Source organism: Halichoerus grypus, chromosome 11 (assembly GCF_964656455.1).
Source record: "Halichoerus grypus chromosome 11, mHalGry1.hap1.1, whole genome shotgun sequence".
NCBI classification, from domain to species: domain Eukaryota; kingdom Metazoa; phylum Chordata; class Mammalia; order Carnivora; family Phocidae; genus Halichoerus; species Halichoerus grypus.
The window spans coordinates 69,887,945-69,913,641 of record NC_135722.1 but is presented as its reverse complement, the minus strand read 5'-3'; the positions used below and the strand labels follow the sequence as shown (position 1 = coordinate 69,913,641).

At 38.4% G+C, this 25,697-nt stretch overlaps 1 protein-coding gene across 1 annotated transcript in view; it reads right to left on the bottom strand.

Annotated features, from left to right (window-relative positions):
* TYR (tyrosinase) overlaps positions 1–12,903 on the bottom strand; it is a 107,836-nt gene extending 94,933 nt beyond the window's left edge. Inside the window, exons 1-2 of the mRNA XM_036068889.2 lie at positions 11,997–12,903; positions 2,977–3,193 (exon numbers count right to left, since the gene is read on the bottom strand). Of these exons, the coding sequence (XP_035924782.1) occupies positions 2,977–3,193; positions 11,997–12,815 (1,036 nt within the window). The 5' untranslated portion in view covers positions 12,816–12,903. The remainder of the gene's footprint in view (positions 1–2,976; positions 3,194–11,996) is intronic.
* Between the last annotated feature and the right edge of the window lie 12,794 nt (positions 12,904–25,697).

Genomic DNA, 25,697 nt, shown 5'->3' with positions numbered 1-25,697 from the left:
AAGTTGGAAACATCATTTTGTAATGGATGGCAACTGCAGGAGAAAGCAGAATATTTGCATAGTATTAAAAAATGTCTCCATGTACTCAATTTATTATTTTGAAAGAAAGAAAATAAGTTACTATGAAATGGGGAAATTGGGCCACATCTGGAGCTGATGACCAAATGCACATCATCAATGTGAGACAGATGGTTGTCCTATGCCTCCCAATGGGATACACTCTTAGACACAAAGCCACCTACATAGAATTCTGGCTAAGAAGGCATTACCTGCATCCAATCATGAGGAAATATCAGACAAACTCAAAAAAAAGAAACTCTATTTAAAAATGGTGGGAAGGACTGTATTTCCCCAGTGTCAATCTCATTAAAGAAAAAAAAGGGATCTGTAAAAATATTTTAGATGAAAGAAGGCTGAAGAGACATGGCAACTAAATGTTACCTGCCCTAGTCTGGATCCTGTTATGGAGGAAAAAAAAAATGCTATAAAATATATTGTTAGGCCTATTGAAAAAAATTAGAATAGAAATATTAGATTAGAATAAAGTTTTATATCAATATAGAATTTACTGTAGTTAATAACTGGTCTGTGATTATGTACGAGAATATTCCTACTCTAAGGAAAAAATACACTGACATACCCAGGGGTAAAGAGTTCTAATCCATACAACTCATCCTCAAGTGGTTCAGTTTGGGAGAGAGAAACAACAAACCAGATATAATGTAAACAGTAAGTGAATCTGGGTGTATGTATGTCTTTTGTACTATTTTATTGTTGTAATTTTTCTGCAGGCTTAAAATTATTTCTGAATAAAAGAAAGAAAAGAAAAGAGTAAAAAAAATGTGGCCTTGATCAGGGAAAACCCTTATAGCTCCGATCAATGTTTGCTAAGATTTTCCCACCAGTACGTTGGCAACACACAACATTGATAAGTAAACTAAGTGGTAGGTTAGATGCAATTTGAAGTGCATTAAGTTTTACTTATGTTCAGTTATCAAAAACTTATTGAACACCTATCATGTGCCAGATAATGTGCTATGATAAGCTTTTTTTCTCCTCCTCAAGAAAGCATACTGGACTATGTGTGAAAGAGAATAATAAAGAAAAAAATGAAGAAGAAAATAATTCACAATCATAATTTATTAATAGCAGCAAATTATTTGTGATAAATCTAATGTTCTCCACTCACCTCTGTGCATTAGAAACTCATTTGAAAGCCATTGGCTGAGTTGACAAAGCTCAAGCCATTTTCTTTTTTCACCTTGAGGCCCAGAAACGTGTCGCTCCCTTACCTTATTTCTGTGACCAGCCCATGTTCTTTAGTTTCAAAGTTCATGCTTTCCCACTGCTAGAAAATCTGCCTGAAAAACCTATAAAGTACTTCTGTCTCCTTAAGGATGAGGCCCAACTTTGCAGTGTCATTAAGTCAGAATTTGGAGTCCTGCTGTTAACCTCTGCATAGTCCAATGAGACACCCAATCCTCCCAGATGGTGACTGTCAACTTGTGTGTGCACCTCTGTCTCAGCATATAGGCTCTGAGACTCCTAACACCATGCATTGCCTTATTATATTATTGAAGGTTCAGCTTGATATATTTACTGTTCACCCTCAAGAAACTCTCAACCCACTCTGGGTCATCAGAGTACAATGGAAAGCACTCTTGGGTTTTGGCACTTGACAATTCTCGGAAGAGATTTAGCTCTGTCACTTACTGAATGAATGCTTATAGCCGAATTATATAATATCTCTAATCCTGTTTCCTCTCTTTAAACTCAAAGTAATGGTGCTATATTTCTCAGAGGATGGTTGTAAGAATTAAGTGAGATAGTGTTTGGCTGGAAAATGTTAATCGTTAAAATTACTTTCAGAAGATAAACACAATTTTTGTTTTAATGGCTGGAAGCAGGATTCCTCTTTAGGGTGATATAGGTGATATACTCCTTGTTTAAACTGCTTCTCGAGGAGAGTGAGGCCCGAAGGTTATGGTTGGAAAGACCCAGGGATATGAAAGAGACAGTAAAACTACTCTGTATAGTTGAACAACAGAAGTTAGAGGATAAAACAACAACCACAATGACAAGAAAACAAAACAAGAAAGTTAAGAAGAAAGAAATAAGAGAAAGGTTTGTCTACATAGTAGGGTGCCAAAGAGGTTTGTAGGAGGTGGACGGTTTAGTGTTAAATGTTGAGTTGTTGACATTGCAACAAGTTAGCCCTCTGTCTTTCCAAACTTCCTATTAAATCTGTGACTTGAGTGAATGATCTTGATTTTGTTTTGTTTGTAGTTTGTTTCCATAATGCATATTGAGGTGAAAAAAGTGAGTTTCATGACTAGGACAGCACTGAGCAGAGAAGAATCAACAGATGCTGAAGGGAAGAGCAAGCAGGACTGAGAACTTTGTAGGAAAAGTAGGACCTAGAAGAGCCTCTGAGAAGGAATCTCTGACAAAGCACAGAAACCCTGAGGGATAATGAGATGGTGACTTAACCTGACATATAGATTTAATCCTTATTATAGGTAAGAGAATGGACTTGGCTCAAAGAGCCTAGTGTTCAAAGTATTTTAAACTAGGTAAAATACTAAAACTTGCAAAGTATGATAGATCCACAGTCTTTTATCTATAATTCCAAAATACTAATTGGTCTGAAATGTTTTGTTCGGCATCAATACTCTAAAAAAAAAAAAAAAAATACTCTATCAGTGGAAAAAGCTGACCTTATTCACCATTAGGCTGCCAATCATCTTTCTTTATTGTGACGGTGGGTGTATTCATACCTCTTGCTGAAGAGTTGTATGTGTTTGATTACGGTGCTGCTCAGACTCTGTGAGGATTATTGGCCATATAGGCATATATGCCACTTGTCTTTACTCAGAAAATTCTGAATTCTTAAACATATCTGGGGTTTTGGATAAGAGATTACAAACAGTGCAGAAAAACAGAGGAAATTTTAAATGAGTGATAAAAGGGGGTTACCTTCCAGTGTATTTCTAAAGCTGAAATTGGCAGCTTTATCCATGGAATCCGATTCATACTGGGTCAGACTTAGGCAGAATTCCACATCAGCGGAGGAGGGGAGCCTTGGGGTCCTGGCTTTGTCATGGTTTCCAGGATTGCGCAGTAGCGGTCCCTCCGGAGTTCCGTCGCATAAAGCCTGCTGGCTGTTGTACTCCTCCAGGCGGGTGCAGATTATCTACACAAAAACCTTTATGTTAAAGGAGTTGTGGCCGCCTCAACATCAAAGTGGGGAAGGCAGGGAGATTCACCGAGAGTTCCATATTTTAAAGGAAATTGTTGAAGGAAGCAGCCTTCTGAGGGTTGCCGAATAAGCAGTGAAAGCTAAAATCTAGAACAGAATTCTCATCTTGTATCTACTTAAGAAAATGAGTCAAATTTCCTAGGCCTCATCGATCGAAGGAGGATAATAAAAACGACTTCATATAATTTTGTCAAATATTTATTTGATGAGAACATTAGCCTGACAAACATCTGTTAAACATCCATTGTGTGACTTTGCTAGTTGTCTGCCCACGAAGCTAGCCCTGGTCCCGAGTTTACGTCTGTGCCAGCTCCTGTTTTCTCTCTCTACATATCTTCTCTTTTGGCTCTCACAAGTTTCATGGCTTACATGCCAACTACTTGGTGAGAACTCCCTAGTTCCTATCTCTAGTTCAAAACCACTCCTCTGAACTTTAAACCTGTATATCTATCTCTGACTTCCTATTTCAGTCTTATCTCCCATGCATCTCACATGTCACGTTTAAACTCCCCAAACTCTGTTCCTCTCCCCATATTTCCTATCACACCAAACGTCCTGCAGCTCAAACCTATGAGTCATCCTTTTTAAGCCAGAACTGGTGACTTTTCATTTATATTTTATTCTCTTATGTCTTTCGCTTATGATTGAAATCATTAGCCAGTCGTGTCAATTGTACCTCCAGAATATAGCTTGAGTCTGGGCACCATTCTTCAATTTGTTTACAAATGATGCGATCTGACTGCTAAAGTCAGGTTGGCTACCCTTCTCCTAGCATTACTTGTGCTTCTCCCTGCCACAACTTTTTTCATGCCTAAGCATGCTCACTCCTTGCCATGGATCTGACATCTGACCTCGTCTTCAAGGCCAAGGCAATATCTTAGAAAAAACAGACACTGTTAACTCTGACTTCGAAAGTAATTCAAAAGGATCTGACTCTAAATAGGAAGAATTTTGAGGAATTCTTCACTGAATTATTTTGCTTATAGTTTCATTTATAGGTAGGCAGAAGAATGAACTACAATAAAAATATTTCACTACAAAAGTCAAAAGGAGCTCTTTCAGTATAAATATAAAATAAAAATTGTAAAAGATTAAAAATATTACACCATAATTTAATAAGCAGATTTATCTTTGTTTTTTGGTCTCGGTGCTATATAAATTAATTCATCTTAAAATCACTGATGCCTTAGATTCAGTGAGAGCAATGAACTAAGTAGCAAGATATCAATCCTAACCCAAAACAAAAAGTGCAGAGAACCACCCTGCCATGACTGACTGTTCATAACAGGCACATACTTCCACAGGAGGCCTGTGCCCACTGAGCAGATAACATTATTCTTTGTCAAATGTAGACTTCATTTACTTTAGACTCCTTTGATAAACAATCAGTATCACTTCCTTTAGAAAATGTGATCTCCACGAGGACAACGTTATTATTATTACTGTTCACCTAATCTAGAACAGAGGCTCAATCAATATTTGATGGATGAAAAACAAATCAATGGACGAACCAATGAATCTTCAACTACAAACATGTGTTCAGCAGACTTTTTAACTCGTCCTGTAATTGGTACCAACCTCTGCCCTAGAAGGTATTTTTTAAATGTATCATTTTTATTAAACATATATTGAGGCCCTATTCTGTTCCAGACCATCAGGAAGGCATCGCTGTGTACATTTTTAAAATTTCACACAACCACCTTGTAGGTTTATATGATTTTTCTTTCCTATTTTAATGATGAGGAAATGCAGTCTGAGTAGGGAAGAATACAAAGGGCTAGTAGCATCTAAAACCCTGTATTATGATGAATACTTTTATGGACAACAGGCAAGGCACATGGAACAATATTTTAAAAGTGAAAAGCCTTCCTGGTCACTTGTTTGCATCACAGTTAAAAAGAATCAAGACAATCTTACCAGTCTCCTGCTACAGTGTTTGCCCTCTAGAGAAATGTAAAAGCAAATTCAATTATCATGAGATGGAACTGAATGAGCCATGCCCCCCAGGAATAGCTGCTACTATGTTCAACGAGAGACACGTAGAGAAGCTTTCAATTTTGGGTCACTAAGATATCACTTATGAATTGAAGCATTGTGTGTTGGAAAAGAACCAGATGCCAAATTCCGGTAGATGTGGGCGTCAGTTCCGGCCCTGCTACTTACTCGCGGTGTGTCAGTGAGCACGTTATTTAGACTTGCTAAGTCTCAATTTTCTCAACTGTAATATGAAATCATATTAAATATAATAGGATATAATAAAAATATACTATTATGTAACACAGTAATGTATAATTCACATTTACTATATTGATAATAAAATAAAATAGTAATAGAAAGTAGCACAGTTTTTTTGCCCAGCAAATGTCGGTCTCCAGGTTTCTTCACACTTCACAACATTCCTCAATTCTTTTATCCATGCATAATTGAAAAATAGATCTGTTGGGTGACTTGTCTAAGGTCATCTGATGCTTAGAGCCAGGGCTAGAACATTAATACACAGTGCTGATTCCAAATGTATATATCCACTACATTTATTACTGCCTGTAAATGGCTTAGGAATGGTTGAATAAAGCTAACCTAGCTTTTGCCTTGAATATAATATGTTGGATTCCTTTATCATGTCAATTAACTAGACATCACGACAGGTACATAAACGAAATCATTTCATTCCTGTTGGAATAATAAACCATCTCAGGACATTTTCGAAAGATCCTACTGCCTCAAAAACTCCTATAGCAGACTCCTTTAAATTAGAGAGGTTTGAATGGAACTATTTTTGCTGAAATGCCAACTGCCAAGTGACTAAGTGTTCGGATGACTGGATGTATTAGTAACAAGGAGGAAATCTACCCTGGTTCCAGAAATAATTTGAAAAACTTAGTTCCAAGTGATCATGTTTGTATTTGTTACAGAAGGAGAGTCAGGGAGGAGAAATCATCAAGCACAATGGTTAGGATCATGGAGCTGAGAGTCAGACATGATTTCTAGTATTGACTATTATTAGATACATGACCTTGGGCAAATTACTTAAGCTCTCTGAGTATTAAGTTTTTCATCTGTACATGGGTATTATAACAGCTTTTAATGAAGGATCAAATAATTTAACATCTGCAAAGCACTTAGTATACAGTTTCAGGTATAGAGTGTTTAATAATAATCGCTTTTGGGGCGCCTGGGTGGCTCAGATGGTTGAGTGTCTGACTTTTGATTTCTGCTCAGGTGATGATCTCATGGTTGTGGGATCGAGCTCAGCGGGGAGTCTGCTTGAGATTCTCTCTCTGCTCTCCCTCTATCCCTAGCCCCCCCAAATAAATCTTTTTTAAAAAATGACAGCTATTATACTATTATTGAATATAAGCCCATTGGGCAGGCCACCAAATTGTTTTTAACTCTGGCTCTATAATACTGGTTGAATATTCATTATTGTAATAACAAACATTGATATGTCATATAAAGATATGTTATAGTAATAATTTCCACACATGGAACTCAAAGAATATGTCAGATACTAAACCAGTCATTTTACATTAACAGATTCCATTGAATCCCTCCACAATAATGTTTTAAGATATATTATTCTAATTTTAAAGAAAAAGGTCCCAGAATAAGTAACTTGTCCAGTATCTTGTAGCGAAGGAAGTTACAAAAGTCCACTGAAACTCGTGTTTCTGTGATTCAAAAGATTATACCTCCCACTACATTATTCTGCTTTCCATTGCATTTAGTGCTTTCATTAACACAGAAAACAAGCATATATAATAACTGCACCCCATTTTTTTCTGTTGAGATAAACCAAAGGTCAAAGACTCTAAATAATTTGTTCAGTATCATCTGGTAAGTGGCAGAGGTCCTATGATGAGGACGTTCTTCTTTTTCTATTTGAACACTGGTGATTTATAACATATCATGGGGGAAAAAATCAAGTGTCTCAAGTCAAATGAAAAAAGAGATAGAAAGAAGAAAGATGTATTAATTGAGGTGAAGCTAGATGGTGTTCTCTTAAACTTAAATAAATAGCAACAAACTTACCAGTTATTAGAAGCTGTCAGGAGCAAAGATTCTATTAGGGCATTAGAGATTTATTTGTGGGAAAAGAAAAAAAAGTAAACCATATGACATTCCACAGAATCTTTTCCATAAAGAAAAAAAAGAAGCTGTTATTTCACTGAGCTGTTGCCATGGTTACCTAAAACCCATGACTCTCTGCTGAAATGTGACTTTTTTCTTTTTTCTTCCCACTGTTCGCTTCCATGTGATGTGCTTTTCACCTGATGAGTGAATTCCCTGGCCACATTTCAGTCATGTCTATCATCTAGGAATGTTTATTTCTCTTTATTCTGATCCATCATGACAGCTACCCTGATCTACCTTGCTTTTTATGGCTGGTCTATCAGCTGCTTGCATAACATTGGATCCAATTGTGTTGAGCACAGGTATTTGTACTTTAGTGTTATTAAGGACCCCCATCTCCAGAAATGTTGGACTGTTTTAATTGATTACAAACATGCTTCTACATTAAAAGCTCTTGGCATTAAAGAACTAAATGAAAAAATATATACAAAAAAGACATGCATTCTGAATATGAGAAAAATAGTTTTCTAAACATACTAACACTGATTTACATATTATTTTATTTAATAGAAAACCCTATCAGTGAATATTATTAATCTCACTTAAATAACACTCAGATATGTTGTAACTTGCTTCATTTTCTCTATTGTATATTCTTTTTTTCTTTTTGCTGCATAAACATACATATATAGAAGCCCAGAGAGAACTACATAAAATGTTTTATTCTACATGTTCAGTGAGTCACTGCTTATTTTGCATTGTTGTGTCCTTGGCCTTGGGGATCCAGTGCTATAAAGAAGTATGGTCTAAGGTTCTAGAAATCCAGGCATGCAGAGTTTAATTTTTGATGTATGTTATTATTAGAGCTAACATTTCTATGATTTTTAGTTTTGTTCAATTCAGCATATGTTTATAAAGCCCATTATATGCATATATCATGGTTCTGAGCTCTATGGATACAAAAATAAATTAGAAATGGTCTCTTTCTTGGAGCAGCTGACAGTCTGATAGACAAAAACAGGTTTGAAAACAATGACATGTACTGAAGAGTTATAGGTGCCATCATATAAATCTGTACAAAGCTCAAAGGGTTGAGGATCAATTCTACCTGAGTAAGGGATGTGCATCAGTAAGAGTCTAATGGAATATTTTTATTAACATAAATGAAAAGGACTACATCAGAATGTCTGTCCCAGTTGTCTATGCAACTGAATTTTAAGGGAGTCCAAGTGGCTACAAGTCAAATTTTATATCCATAAATTAGTGACTTAATTGATCTCTTCTGAGCCTAAATGGCTCCATATTAACAGAGAAACAACATTGGAGTCAGAAGCACCAGGTTTCAGTCCTCAGCTGTGTGACCTTGGACAAATCATACCTTTTTGGGGCCTCTATCTTCTTTTATAAAATAAGGGCACTACACCACACACCACTGAGTGTCTCTTAGCTCACAGTTAATAAATGCTATGAATTTCTAAAACCTCTGTTTTTGCGTTGTAAAACATATCTGACACTGAGGAAGAAATGGAGGCTTGGCATTCAAAGGGCTAGCAGTCTAGCTAATTTCGAAGGTCTCTGTGAGTTCCCTGAGTCGGGAAGCTATTTGATTCTCCCTTCACAGAGAGCAGCTCACTTCTCGATTTGAGTGTACAATTAGGCGAAAACATTTAAACTAGGGGTGTGTTTATTACAGAACCTGAGTTTATAAAGTGAAATAGATACCAAAACAACTTCCAGATTCATTAAATCGGTGATTCTCAATGCTGACTTCACATTAGAATCACAAGGGAAGGTTTCATTTATTTATTTTTAAAGATTTTTTTTTCTTTATTTTAGAGAGAGAGAGGGAGCATGAGCAGGAGGGGCAGAGGGAGAGGGAGAGAGAATCTCAAGCAGACTCCATGCTGAGCGTGGAGCTTGATGTGGGCCTGGATCTCACGACCTGAGCCGAAACCAAGAGTCAGACACTTAACCGACTGAGCCACCCAGGTGCCCCACAAGAGCCACCCAGGCGTCCACAACAAAAGGTTTTAAAAATGCAGATGCCTGGGGGGGCGCCTGGGTGGCTCAGTTGTTAAGCGTCTGCCTTCGGCTCAGGTCATGATCCCAGGGTCCTGGGATCGAGCCCCGCATTGGGCTCCCTGCTCGGCCAGGAGCCTGCTTCTCCCTCTCCCACTCCCCCTGCTTGTGTTCCCTCTCTAGCTGTCTCTCTCTCTCTGTCAAATAAATAAAATAAAATCTTTAAAAAAAAAAAATGCAGATGCCTGGGGACGCCTGGGTGGCTCGGTCGTTTGGGCGCCAGACTTGGTTTAGGCTAGGGTCATGATCTCAGGGTTGTGGGATGGAGCCCCATATGGGGTTCCTGCTCAGTGGGGAGTCTGCTTGAGGATTCTCTTGCTCTATCTCCCTCTGCCCCCCTCCCCCCAAAATAAATAAATAAATCTTTTAAAAAATGTTTAAAAATGCAGATGCCTGGACTTTCCAGTGGACCACCTGAAGAGGATTTTCCAGCAAGAATTAGGTGGGTGGATCCACGCAATTTTCTTTAAGCTCCCTAAGTGGTTTAGATACTAAGAACTACTGAATTAAATGTATATAAACAACTGATCTTTGTTTTTAAAGGACAGTAACCAGAAATGGAAACAGCAACTGTCACCTCACACAGTGACACCACTCACAGTAGGCAGATACAAATTTTCTTTCATTTCCCCTTTTTTATTTAAACTATCATTTGCTTGTTTTTCTTCAATGGTCTTTGTTCACTCTGTTTCTGAATTTGATTTTTAACACCAATTACTGCACAGCAGTTTAATCATTGAATAATATGGAACCTAATGACATAATTTCAGTCCAGTGTTTACCCACTAGACCCCAAAAGATTTATTTAGAAATAAAATTGGCCACAATCATAAAGAAAAGAGGGGATGGGGAGGGACTTTCCACTCAATAAATGATTAGAAAAAAAATGCACATATAATTCTAGTCATGCCAACTAGCATATATCTCATGTAATCAAATATCAATTAGCATCTGTCTATTAAGCTTCCGTGTGGATGTTGTAACATTTTTGGTAATTTAGGTAAGCCACCAGGCTTTCTGGGTCAAGTGAGGCCAGGCTGTACAGTTAAGGAAAGCATTATAATGGACTGAAAATCCCTGTCCTCGCTTAACAGTATTTTAAGCAGTAACAGAGGATGAGAGAACTAGATGAGAGTTTTGCACTTTATAGATTAAGGTAGGAGGTCTGAAATCTTATTGAAATAGATTTTTTTTTTCAAGCTCATCTTTTCCAGCCTTTCCTGCATAAATACACTCATTCCTCTTGGTAAATAGCTGACATTAGTGATACCAGATATGACACTATGACCATTTCTAAATGAGCTTCAATAGGCACCATTTGGAAGGTGTGTGAACTTAGTGGGGAGGGTAGGAAGCCGTTCACACTCCAAACCTGCAGAGCGCAAGACGCGAATGCCAGATTCTTCCCATCCCATTTAAACATTGGGCTTCGTTCCATGAAGCACTACTACTCAAAAGTGCTGTATTAGAAATGTCTGGAATACAGACAGAAAAACATTTCTTCCTCCTTATGGTTTTAAAATGATAAATTATTAAAAGCATATTTCTTTGGTCACATTTTGCCCGTAATCCAGAGTGAAAAATTCAGCATAGGAGAAATAGAAATTAAATTTCAGAATTGCAATCCCTTATCTTGTACCTCTAAAGTTTGCACATATTTAGAAAAAAAGCTAATTTCTTCTGCAGCTTAATGAAAAAAGATGAGACAGAGTAAGCCAGATTCTTTGGCTGAAGACATCATAGCAGTCATGTCCTTGGGAATAGTATAGGTGGTCAGGCAGCCAAGCCTGACCTGTCTCTGCTAGTTCCTAGTGATCCTGTGATCTTGTACAGGTTATCTTTATAGCTCAGTGTTTTAAACCTTAGCAAGGTGAAGGGATAGCAAAAGTATTAACTGAGTTAACTACACAGAAACACTTGCAACAAGGCTTCACACAGGCTAAATGCTCAATGTAAATTAGCTGTTTTCATTATTTATCTATTTGGGCCCCAGGGTCATGATATATATTTTTTAAAAAGATTTATTCTCAATAATATTCCCCAAATTTCCCTGATGATAATAATCACCATAGACATTTAGTAAATGATGCCTTCCCAAGGACCCCACCCCCACCCCCGCTGAAGTTCTGATCAATGGGTCTAAGGGTTAGGACCAGGGATTTGTAATTTGTACACTGTATGAATTTTATTGTGAAGAAAATTTCAGAAACACTGACCTAGATCATTAACTTAATCATCTAAATATTCATTCATCCATTCATTCAACAAATACTTAATGAGCCCTTACCACTTCCCAGGCACCATCCTAAGTGCTGAGAGATACAGTGATGAACCAGATGCTCTTTATTTATTAGAGTGTAGGAACCTGGTAGAAGATATTGGACAAATAAACACACAAATACTTATGTAATTACAATTGTGAAGTATGCTATAAAGGAAAAATACAAGGTACGCTGAGGACTTTTAATAGGGGATCTTTTCTACTCTTGGCAGGAGAGATGGGGAGGGAGGTGTATGAAGACCTGCCTGAAGAAGCAATTGCTAAGGTTCTTTTAGGCTCTGATATTGGATGTCCAGGACTCCTTACCTGCCACGAGGAGAAGAAGGATGCTGGGCTGAGTAAGTTAGGGTTTGCTGGGTTGCGCCCTCCCATGTACTCATCCGTGCAAATGTCACAGCTTTTAGCATCTCGCCAATCCCAATATGGAATAGTGAAGTTCTCATCCCCGGTCAGCTTCTGGATTTCTTGTTCCCACAGCAACAAGAAGAGTCTGTGCCAAGGCAGGAAACCTGGGGCTTCATGAGCAAAATCAATGTCTCTCCAGACTTGAGACCCTCCAAGCAGTGTGTCCCTTGACACATAATAATGCATCCAGACAAAGAGGTCATAAATGTTGATGTCATTAAACTTGGGGTTTGATCCATTATTCATTTGGCCATAGGTGCCTGTGGGGATGACATAGTCTGGACTGGTGGTATGCTTCGCTAAAGTAAGGTAGGCAAGAAATTTGTTCTTCTCTGGGACACTCAGATCAAAGATGTTTTTTCTCACCAAAAGTCGCTTCTCTGTGCAGTTTGGTCCCCAAAAGCCAAACCTGCAATTTCCACAGTTGAATCCCATGAAGTTGCCAAAGCACTGGCAGGTCCTATTGTAAAAGACTGAGGGCCAAGACTCCCGGTCATCCACCCCTGTGAAGGGGAATTGAGGCCCGAGGGGGGCATTGGACAGAACGATGTCTTGACAGGCACCCCTGCCCGAAAGCCGGCCACAGGGACTCCCGTCACCCCTCCACGGTGGGCAGCATTCCTTCTCCATCAGGCTTTTGGAGGAGGCACAGGCTCGAGGGAAATGACCAGTGGAGGTCCGGAAACTCCACAGCAGACAGTACAAAGCAGCCAGGAGCATTCTTCCTCTAGTCCTCACGGATCTGCTTGAGCCAGTTAATTGAGCCACGCACTTCTCTTTCCAGCTACCCCTACAGTGACTATCACATGTTTTGGCTAAGACCTATATAATACCAGTCCTACCTCCAGCATCAAACACTCTCGGGCTTTATCTTAAGCTTTCATCTTCTGAAAACCACATGACTAACTTGTCTTTGGAGTTGGCATGAATCCCACCAGTGGGACAGGCCTATGTTAAAGTGAGAAACACTATTCACCATTAATAGTTTAATTCACATGGTAATAATAATGATGATAATAATAATAATAATAATAATAATAATAATAATGCCTGATCTAAGGAAATGTAGTTAGTTGACTAGGAGATTAATGATGATTTGAATTGGAAAATAGGAGGTAGTGTCAGGAATAGAGTTTCTCTTATTAAGAGAGTTCAGGCAATGTTAGAGATTACGGGTGCAAAATAGTTGTTTCTGAGACCATAAGTAGGCCACAGAATTTGCAGAACTCAGCTTTGCAGAAAGAGATGCTTTTCAGAGCCTAGAGATTATATCTTATCTCTAGTTATATTACAGCTTATTTATTTCATACGAAGTATCTGAAGAAAAAGAAATCTTTCTGCTATGTCTCCCTGATTATCTTGATGCAGTTGACTAGTTGCTAGCAATCTAACCATTTATTTTCTGATTATTCCTACGGATGGGATAGGTGGGTGGTCTGCTTTATTGTGGAGACTTTTACTAGCTAATATCCCAAAGGAAACTGTTTTTATTTAAATGCTATAGCCACGCTGTTTCACCCATAAGTTCTAGAAATCAGAAATTGTTTTGAAATTTTGTCTACCATAGGGTCTTATAAAAGAATTCTCGATTTAGGGTGTGAATGAATAGCTTCACTATGTTTATTCAGCAGATATTTATTGGTCATCTACATTCAGGAACTCTTTCTCTGTGTATAGTAAAGCTAGATAAATTGAAATGAATGGATAAAAATCTAATTCTACCACTTATGCTAGTTTTCAAATGAGCAGTATAGATATTATGTACATCAGACTTTTAATGGAGGGGACATCTTTGTGAACTGAGGATACTGAAAAGGATTGCATAGTTTTGGATAATAGTATTCAAATTTTACTAACCTTTTAGTAACCTTGAATAAAACCTTAGCAGTGGCTATAAGTTGGAAAGACAAAGAGACTGGAGATAATCCTTCAGGCAGGGAGAAACTACAGAGGCAGAGCTGGAGAACTGGATTCAGGTAGGCTCCCCACACTAGCAGAAATGAAACCCAGGACCAGTCCACGAAGGGGCCTAAAAACTAAGTAGTTTAAACTAGGGTGAGTTGAAGAATTAGAGGATGAGAGTAGTCAAACCACAGTTGTCCCTGTGAGATTTCCTTCTTTATCCTGTTCCAGACGTGAAGTAGGGTGGTCCCCCTACAATACAGAACAATCGAGCACAAGGGAAAACTCCGAAGAAGGCAGCCGTGTCTGGTCCCCGAGCTGCGGGGTTCTGGGGAAGACCATCACTTTCCACATGACATCGCAGTGTCCGCCTCTGCTTTCTTCCCCTTTCTGCTGGAGTTTGTCTCATTATTTAGAAAAACATCAAGGTGCCTCCATATCCCTCTCTTGGGACTCAAAAGCAGCCTTTTTAGGTGGAAGGAGCAGTGTGTCGGTGAAGAGGAAGAGAAGAGTAAGTTTCCATGGAAATGCTGCCTTTGGCTGGGATCAGGAAGTCATCACATGATCTCCACAAGGAGGCTTAATCTTTTTTCTTCCTCCTTCCAGAGCCACCAAGAGATTAACACAGGGCTTCTTGTCCCTGGGGAGTCTTGGTTCTGTATTACTTATAACCACATGTGGCCTTTTCTAATTCTATTCCATCTACTTGCAGACAGAATTCAACTTCTAATGTTCAATTTAATTAAGAATTTTGCTTTACACTTGCCCCCCTATCAGGCTTCCCAGTGAATAACTTATAAAGCCTTCACTCCGCTGGGCTTCTGTGTCTATTCTCCCAGGTCTGTTTTTTTATAGACTTCCAAGCATGCTTAGATGAATGGCAAAAATGAACTTTGTCCTCTTAATTGCCTTCACAAAAGTGATTTCTTTAACTTGACAGACCTCTTTATTACTCTTTAATATAGAACACTATCTACGCTGGCCCACATGTATAACAGTCTTATTGTCGAAACAAACTTCCTACATAGTAAACCCCATTTAAACTGGTTCTTCCCTGACCTCTAGATGTACATTCTCTAGGTATCTCTAGTTTATAGAATTTGAGAGTATCCTATCCTATTCTAAGAGATTCTTGTATGAGTTAACACCTAAGCTAATGCAATACTCTATTAGCCAGAATTAGAACTTAGTAAATACCCTGCAAATATTTATTGACTATCAGTTATCAGGCATATGCTGAGAGATAGGGATGTTATGGTAAACACAACAGAAAGGTTTCTACCCTCATAAAGTATATAGTCTATTAAAATAACATTTTAATTTTAGTAATTTTAAATAACATTTATAACTGCATATTTTAAATTTTTTTTCCTGGTTAAATGACTTTTAAAGCTGCTATAAAAGAAAAAAAGAGCTACTAGGGAAGATGGCAGGGGACCTATCTAGTCATGAAGCATAGTCAAGGAAGGTTTTCTGGAAGAAGTTACATTACAAGTGACATCTGAAAGATTAGAAGTCTGTTTGGTGAAAAGGACAACTGGATGTGAGTGCATCCCAGGCAGAGGGAATATTACAAGCAAAGGCTCCAAAGTGGAAGGAGCATAGCACGTTCAAGGATCCTAAAGACAGTTAAAGTAGCTATAACCCCAAAGACTGTGGAGATGCGATATAAGTATGGAGGTGTACATAAGGATGAGATCATAGTCCTTGATGGATTTGAACCGGAGTTGCGATGTTCTCACACATGAATTGAAAACATTTCACTGAAGCTGCTGAGATGACAACAGACATGGGGATGGGAGAAAGACTAAATCTAGAAATCACCGTTAGCGATTATTGGAGTAACTTGGGCAAGAAATTTGGCTTGGGACCAGAGTGATGATCCCTGAGAAGGACAGAAATGAATGGATTTGAAAGATATAGGGGTGACGAATTCAAAAGGAGTGAGAGGTGAAGAGGAAAGAGATTTTGGGCTGACGTCTAGGTTTCTAGCTTGTGTCATTAACTAAAACGAGGAAAGATTGAGGGTAAAATGTTTGTGGAAATTGAGTATGGGTTCAATTTTAGACATGCTGAATTTGAGACTTTAAGGCCTAATCTAGTCATAGACAATTGTCCTCTGGTTCCTGGTGTTTGCACTGATCATTCACCCACTCGTTGGTTTTGGCCAGTCAACTTTGCTCTTTTCCCTTACTCTGATCATTTGTCTTTGCTCATTTATTTGATGATAGTTTGAACCCTCTTCCCCACCTTCATTTTTTAGCCTTCCTTCTCTCAGTTTTAATAGGAGCTACTATTTATTGAATATAGGTAACATAATGAGCTCAATTTGAATATTTACCATTTCAAAAATAAATTTTACTATGGAAATAGTTAAATATACTCAAACCAGAAAAAAAAAAAATATCATTAATTAGCATGACCCATCATCACACTTTAACCTCCATCATCTTTCTGTAGGCATTGTTTCTTCTGTCCCACCAACATAAAAAGAAAAAAACTTCTTTAATATTTTAAAATAAATGTCAGATAACATAGATTCTCTGTAATGTCTCAGTATACACAGGTAACAATTAAGGATTTAAAAATATAACTACAATACTGTATAACATCTCAGACAAAAAGAAAGAACAATAATTCCTTAATATCAACTGATTTCAAGTCTATGCTCAATCTACTTTAATCATCTTAAACATATTTTTTTGAAGATCCAAACAAGGTCTATATATTGCTTTTGGTTAACATATTTCTTGTTTTTAAAAATCTATGTTTCTTGGGCACCTGGGTGGCTCATTTGGTTAAGCGTCTGCCTTCCGCTCAGGTCATGATCCCAGGGTCCTGGGATCGAGTCCCGCATCAGGCTCCCTGCTCAGCAGGGAATCTGCTTCTCCCTCTGACCCTCCCCACCGCTCATGTGCTCCCTCTCTTTCTCTCTCTCGCAAAAATAAAGTCTTTTTAAAAAAAAAAAAAACTACATTTCTGGGGCGCCTGGGTGGCTCAGTCCTTAAGCGTCTGCCTTCCGCTCAGGTCATGATCCCAGTGTCCTGGGATCGAGCCCCACATTGGGCTCCCTGCTCTGCGGGAGGCCTGCTTCTCCCTCTCCCACTCCCCCCTCTTGTGTTCCCTCTCTCGCTGTGTCTCTCTCTGTCAAATAAATAAATAAAACCTTAAAAAAAAAACAAAACTACATTTCTCATCTTTTTTTTAAAAAAGGTTTTTATGTATTTATTTGAGAGAGAAAGAGAGAGAGAGAGAGAGAGGGAGAGAGGGACAAGCAGACTCCATGCTGAGTGCAGAGCCCAATGTAGGGCTCAATCTTATGATCATGAGATCACGACCTGAACCGAAATCAAGAGTCCCATGCTTAATCGACTGAGCCACCCAGGTGCCCTCTCATCTTTTTTTTTTTTTTTTTTTAATGAAACTTACTTATGGAAGAAACTGGATTTTGTTCAGTAGAATTATCCACTCTTCAAGGATGACTAATTTTGTCCTTGTAGTATCATCTAACACATTTCTTTATCCTGTATTTTCTATCACCTCATGGATTTTCAGTAATAACCTCTTGGATTTTCTATAATTAGGGAATTCGATTTAGAGACTTGATTAGGGTTCAGGATCAATTTTGTTATTGTTTTTGTTAAGAATTTCTTCACAGGTGTTGTCATGTCCTACTTTTTCAAAGACATCAGAGGAACATGTTGTCTGCTTTTTGCACTCTTAGTTTTGTTTGTTTGTTTGTTTTAGATTTTTATTTATTTATTTGAGAAAGAGAGCACAGAGGGAGAGCGAGAGGGAGAAGCAGACTTCCCACTGAGTGGAGAGCCCGATGCGGGGCTCGACTCTAGGACCCTGAGATCGTGACCCGAGCCGAAGGCAGATGCTTAACCCACTGAGCCACCCAGGCACTCCACTCTTAGTTTTATAAATTGAACAGTAGTTTGAGGTGATGTCAGATCGTCATGTCTATTATATAGTTCTCTGACAAACTTTTACCTCATAATTTTATCATTCATTGACAATAAATTCCTATATCCATTATTTTAGTAAAGATTAAGAGAATAGTGGGTGCCTGGGTGGCTCAGTCGTTAAGCGTCTGCCTTCGGCTCAGGTCATGATCCCAGGGTCCTGGGATCAAGCCCCACATCGGGCTCCCTGCTCGGCGGGGAGCCTGCTTCTCCCTCTCCCACTCCCCCTGCTTGTGTTCCTGCTCTCACTATCTCTCTCTGTCAAATAAATAAAATCTTTAAAAAAAAAGATTATGAAAATAGTGAATTTTGTAATTCTATTTGCATTTATTAACTGTGATTCTTTTGAAAGAATAACTTTTCCTTGTCAATTATTTGGTTACTCTGAAATACATTCTATACAAGAAGGTGGGGTAGCTGCTCAATTGTTGTTCTTTATCAATTTTCACAATAATGATTCAGTGCCCTAACAATCTATAAACATAACCTACCTATTTGTTTTAACTATTATGAAGACTTCTAGAATTTTATGTATTTGATTAGTAGACATCAGCTAACCCACATTATGATAGTTGTGTAATGATTATTATCATTGTGTTTATGTGTATGCATGCATAGAGTTGAAGGGAAAAACATGTAACTCATTCATTTATTCAATAAATATTCAGCTTCCACTATGTCCAAGAATCTATGCTAGACACCTGGGGGTTGCAAATTTGTGTGAGTCACAGGCCTCAACTGTGATTTGATGCTCTGGAGTCACTGAATTTTTATCCAAGCACTGCCAGTTATTAGTCTTAGGCCTCATGGAAAGAATAAAGGGGGAAACATAGGCATATACTTATGATTTGTTCAACAATCTCACTTATCATGGCTTCAGTGGACTCAGACCTATCACATAGGTTGCTTTCGAGTTTTAAATGATAAGATATATGTTAAACACTCAATACAGGTTCTGTCTGACCTGTATGAAGTACTCAAATGTTAAATGCTACTATTAAAAAACACAAATTGGGTGCTTATGGTGTTCATCACTACAGGATTCTCATTATGTCTAGGACTTTGCAGTGTTAAGAGCTAGGAATTAACTATTTTATTAGATATAATTAGATATCATTATTATAAATTGCCCATTCTTCTCTAACCAGCATCCTCCTTTGCCCTTTTCCTCTAATTAAAGCCTTATTCTCTAAGACACTCAGCTTCTGCCCTTACACCAAGATGTCTTGCTTTCCTTAGAATTCTGAATTTAGTACATGCCCTTTTCCCTACTAAGAATGCTTCTCTCTATTCACTTGCATAATCTAGTCACACTGTACACGTTTAGCCCAGATGTCAATTAAGCCTTTGCTTTCTACAGGACTCCTCCAAGGATGGGTAGGGGGACTTTCTTCTATTTTCCCATCATACCCTGGTTTCACCTTTGGCATTGCACTCATCAGAATACCTTGTAATGATCTGTCAGTTGTCTCATGTCCCCTTTAGACCATGAGTCTTTTGAGGGCAAAAATAATGGTTTCATGCCAAGTACCTGGTATAGTTCCTGGCACTTTACATATTACTTTATTAGAGGGATAATGGATGGATTGATAAATGGATAGATCTATTTCTTCTTCTTTTATTTCCTTATTTTGTGAAGTGTGTTTTAAAGTTCTAAAATATTTCAAACATACAGGAAAAGCTAAATAATAAAATGAGCAACCATAAATCCACTACACTGAGTTAATAAATCATAGCAGTTTAGGCTAATGGATGAACTTTTAAAATCACATCATGCCATATCATTATAGACTAGGGAAGGTGAGAAGGTCCACTGTGAAGAGATATTGACAGGGAGAGTTAGGGACACATTTGCCAACATCCTGACAGAGGCCTTCCTAGCTGAATAGAAAGAACTAGCATTTACCTAGGATTTATTCAACAGTCATTTTCATGCAACATTATTTACTAAATGTCTACTCTGGGCTAGGCTTTTTACACAACTTTTTTTTTTAAATGTATCTTCACTTCTCATGAAGATGGTGCCAAAAGCGAAAAAGAAAGTGCCTGCCCCTCCCAAAGCCAACACCAAAGCCAAAGCAAAAGCATTGAAGGCCAAGAAAGTGGTGCCAAAAGGTGTCTTGAGTCACAAAAAAAAGATCCGCATGTCACATACCTTCCCATGACCCAAGACACTGCATCTCCAAAGGCAGCCCAGATATTCTGGAAAGAGCACCCCCAGGAGAGACAAGCTTGACCACTATGCCAACATCAAGCTCCCCCCTGACCACAGAGTCAGTCAGGAAGAAAATAGAAGACAACAACACACTTGTGTTCATTTTGGATGTCAAGGCCAACAAGCACCAGATCAGACATGCTTTGAAGAAGCTCTATGACACATTGACGTGGCCAAGGTAAACACCCTGATCAGCTCCAAAGGAAACAAGAAGGCATATGTTCAACATGCTACTGCCTATGATGTTTTGGGTGTTGCCAATAAAAGTGGGATCATCTAAATAGTCCAGCTGGCTAAATTAAATATAAATTTTTTTCACCCTCTCCAAAATTTAATCCTTATAACAAGCTTACAAGGAACATAATATAGCCCTCTATAGTTAAGAAAATTAAGGTTAGTGCTTAACATCAAACTACTAGGGAATCTCAGAGGCCATATCTATCTGTATAACTCCAAATCTCAGAGATATTCTATTTTATTTTTATGTTGACCATATCCTTGCTAAGCTTCTAGAGTAGAGATGAAACTTAGCCATCCTCTGCTCCAGTTTGAAGGTGGTCTTTTGTGATAGAGTACTTCAATCATACACTAAATCTCCCTTCAAAACTGGTTCTCATAAAACTGTTGGGTGTTAGGTAAATCATGGTCACCACGATACAAAATGACTCCTATTTTCTTTGCTTCAGTTGAACTGTCTATAAATTATCCTAAAGGCATAGGGTTTTAATCTTTGTGTGTCCATTTCGTAATTGTGCACAATACTATGTGTAAAGCTAGTTTAGCTATTGCTTAAGGCATACCCCACTTTTAATTAAATTTTTATTAGAAATTATCTAAACAGCATTAACAAAGAGCAAAACCTGCATTATAAGAAGAGAGGGCATAATTTAAGACACATAAAGAAAATGGGGGGTGCCTGGGTAGCTCAGTTGGTTAAGCGACTGCCTTTGGCTCAGGTCATGATCCTGGAGTCCCAGGATCGAGTCCCACATCAGGCTCCCCGCTCAACAGGAAGTCTGCTTCTCCCTCTAACCCTCTCCCTTCTCATGCTCTCTCTCACTCTCTCTCAAATAAATAAGTAAAATCTTAAAAAGAAAATAAAATGGGTTAGTACAAAGACACAATTGCAGAGTGGCCACTGAAAGACAGCACAGCCTCTGATGACATTAAAGCAAACCTAGCTAATGAACCAATATGTAGAACTAAAATGCACAGCATTTTTGCAAGTGAAAAAACACTTGTTTTCATATAAATAGATAATGCAGATCCTCTGGGAGAAAGTACATTGTCTTTCAGTTTTTATTAAACATAAATAATGATACAAACCTATTGGTTTAATAATTCTCTCATACAAATTCATATTTTCTTTTTATAGCAGTGAGTACATGCATTTGTAAAACATTAAGTATATATGTTTAAGTCTCAGAAATTACTCCGTCTACACATAACATGGTTTGTAATTGAACATTCAGGACCCCATATGTTAACTAGTTTCCCTAAGGGCTCTGCAGCTAATGGGTTGGGAATCACCAGAAAAGCAATGTCATCCAATGGTTTGGGTGTGCTTTTAAGAACAAGGGTGGCTCTAGGAGGACATCAACACTTAAACCAAGGGACACCTGGGAGGCTCAGTCGGTTAAGCATCTGCCTTTGGCTCAGGTCATGATCCTGGGGTCCTGGGATTGAACCCCACATTGGGCTCCCTGCTCAGCAGGGAGCCTGCTTTTCCCTCTCCTTCTGCCACTCCCCCTGCTTGTGTTCTCTTTCTCTCTCTGTCAAATAAATAAGTAAAATCTTTAAGAAAAAAAAAAAAAACAAAATAAGAGCTGACATGAGCAACCCCTAAGTGTTTTATCAGTAAAGATAATCTGTTATTATCAAAAAGCATCTTATATGGGATGCCTGGGTGGTTCAGTCAGTTAAGCATCTGCCTTCAGCTCAGGTCATGATCCCAGGATCCTGGGATCCAGCCCTGCATTGGGCTCCCTGCTCAGTGGGGAGTCTGAGTCTTCCTCTGCCTGCCACTCCCTCTGCTTGTGCTCGCTCTCTCTCTGACAAATAAATAAATAAAATCTTTTTTTTTTAAAGCATCTCATGTAAGTGCCAAAAACAACATAAATAAGTTAAATTCATTATAATAAGAAATAAACACATAGAACTCTTAGAAGAAAAGCTTTGGGTAAAAAGCCTACAATAAATGGGTCTACAATAAAGTCCAGTAAACAACTGGTCAACTCTGGATGGGATGAGTCATCCTGGTAAGGTGGAAAGCACTGGGCCACATATTAGTTCATATTAGTTCTGGTACTGCCATATTCTGTGTGACTTCAGGCAAAGCACCTAACCTCTCTGATTTTAACCTTCCACAGTTATAAAATGGAAGTAATAATGCCTGCCTGGTCTACCGCCAAAGTTTGTTAGAATGATGCTACTTTTTCATAGATTGATTGATTGATTTGTCAGAGAGAGAGAGAGAGAAAGCATAGCAGGGGAAGCAGCAGGCAGAGGGAGAAGCAGGCTCCCTGCTGAGCAAGGAGCCCGATGTGGGACTCGATCCCAGAATCCTGGGATCATGACCTGAGCCAAGGGCAGACCTTAACTGACTGAGCCACCCAGGCGTCCTGATAGATTTAGACAACAAAGTACATCCACAAGCTCAATCTCCTGTCTCTTAAAGTTTAAACTATTTCATCCTGAATCAGCGTCCCCATTACAAATCAGAATTTCTAATTGGCCATTTGAAAGCCATTGCCTTTTCCTGAGCTGCTCCAGTTGTTCCTGGGTACCCAATGATCCCTGTGATGAACAGAGTTAAAAATGTAATTCCCATAATTATTCCTACCCCCACTAAATTAACATAATTACCATACCTCTTATGGTGAAGGGGAAAAAAAATTAACCTAGTGATTATACTTCAAGTGGTATCTTCCCAAATGGATGAGCCACAGTAATGTTCAATGCAAGACAACAGTTGAAAAAATGTTTACCTAAATAATCTATGGAATGCTTCCTTTCTCAACTCACTTTTCTCCGAATGGTTACATAGATTATTAAACTAAATATAGATTTATGAAGATACTCACCCAAACTCAACTTTTGTGTCCTCTCCAGACTTCAGTCAGTTCTGCTTATTCTTTTAAGCTAGTTTCATATGGCACTTACCCTGATGGTCCGTTGACTGTTCCCAAGAATAATTTGTCTTGAAACTTTCCTTTTAATCATCTTAAACTCTGATTTCTGGACAAATGCACATTCATTATAGCAGATACGTATTTATATCACCCATTTTGAAGCACTGTGCTCAGAAGAATAAAGGGCAGTGTCTACTCTTAAGGAGTCAGAATAATATGCATCCCTTCCCTCATCTAATTAATCAACAAACATTTACTGAGTGGTTATAGTTTGCCAAGCATTGTACATAACAACAGAGAATAACAGTGACAAATAAACCATGGTCCCTGCTCTGCAGTAGTTCATGGACTGGCAAGGGATTCAGAAAAATCAAGAGACAATTACAGAACAGTTCGTTAAGTGCACATTGTTAATAATATTGAATGTGATATTTGTCAGGGCCCTGGCAGAAAACAGCTGACATACTCAAGCTAGCTTTTTGAGGAGGGTTTAATAAAGGAACTATTTACAATTTGGGGAGAAGAGTTAAAAGAAATGAACAAGGGATAACGCAGTATCCTGGGCATGAAGGGCAAGGGGAGGGAACAATTGCTGGAACACAGAGAAGGTCACTGTATTGACCAAGCCAGCTGACAGGAGCTGTGGCCTTATAGAAGGATACAGGCAACCCCTGGCTACAAAGCAAAAAAGGATCTGGGGACTAAATACCTTGACCCCTGACTTCACTTGCCTTTTGCCCTCTGATCTTTATGTCTGTGCACCTCTGTGAGTGAAGCCAACCTCAAGCCAGAGGGGCAAGGAGCCCATTGACACAGTTCTTATAGTCAGCCTCATGTGTCCCAGAATGAGGTAGAGAAGACAAAGAATGGACCCGGGAGACCAAAGGAATGATATCCAGCATAAACCCTATTCTGTGCCTTTTGCATACTGTCATTCATCCTTAGGGCAAACCTGAGTAAAATGCTTATTCTAATCTTGCCAATATGGGAAATGAAGTCGAGAAAGTTTGAATGACTTACCCAAGGGCATGCAACTAAGAACTGATGGATCCAGGGTCTGAACTTACCAGTGTAGTTACAATACCTCTGTTCTTCTCACCAGATCTATGTCAGGATTTATGTGCAGGGAATTAGAGGAACATGGTGGAGACATGCTTTCCATCTCATATCTCACCATCTCACCTGTGAAGGGGCCTGGGGAGACAAGATTGTCAGGCAGCTTCCTGGGGAGAGATGATGCCTGAATTGAGCTTTGAAGGAAGAATCGTATGAGTACACAAGTGAAGGGGAAAAGAGTATAGCCCAGGCAAGGGAGCAGCAAAATACAGACATGACAAGATGCATTTAGGACTTCAAGTATTGGATTATGGTTGAAAAGAATTAATGAGAAGATATGACTTCTCTACTAGCAGTGTGAAAAACTGACATGATTTAGGGATGAGTTTAAAGACTGCATGCTATACACTTCATGGTGTATAGATATTAGGGCTCATGTGGACAAATGGATAGGATTATTTTAGGTGAAAATAAGAGAAAAGGAGATACAGCAAGGTCATGACAAACACAGAAAAAGTGCTTCCTCATTACAACAACCCAGTTCCTTCACCATTGGCCCTTGATTCATCACCATCGAGGACTAAGCCAACATTTTGTAGAAATTTTCTCATTATAAAATATATAATCCTTATTATGGGCACAGTATAATGATTTTGTGCTATTCGAGTGGCTGTCAGCCTAAATCAATGATAAATATTGCATGTGTGAGAAAGAGTCAATCAATAATGCCAAGTCTATAAGGGAATTAGCAAGACTTCTGGGGCCTGGAAGTTCCATGATAGCACATTTGCTATAGCTTGGTCCCTTCACCACTTAGATGTGAACTCTATTACTTTTGTCAAACATCTTCCTTTTATCCAGTGGTCAATAATATAGCCTTTTATCTAGAGTCAATCATGATACATAGGAAAATCAAACAAACAAACCAAAATAGGCTTTAAAACAAGGGAGTCCATCATTCAAGGCCAAAGTTTTGTTTTATACCAGCCATTGACCTCATTTTGAGCTTCAGTTTATTTTGTTTTTTATTTGTTTATTTATTTATTTATGTAAAATAGGGATAATAAAATTAGTTAACTGGATTACTGTGACAATTAAATTAGATATCTTTAAAACAAGAGGTTTCTATCCTCAGCCCCTCAAAAATTCCATGCCCTTTTCCCTTTGTGTTTTACACATCTCTTTCCTGGAGGGCATGCCATTACTTAAAAGATAAAATTCAAAAAGTGGAATTCATATATATTGAATTTGTTCCTTATATTAAGCAGTTCTAAAAAAATGTTAGACAATGAATGTGAAAGAATTATACAGAATTTCAGATTATCAATTT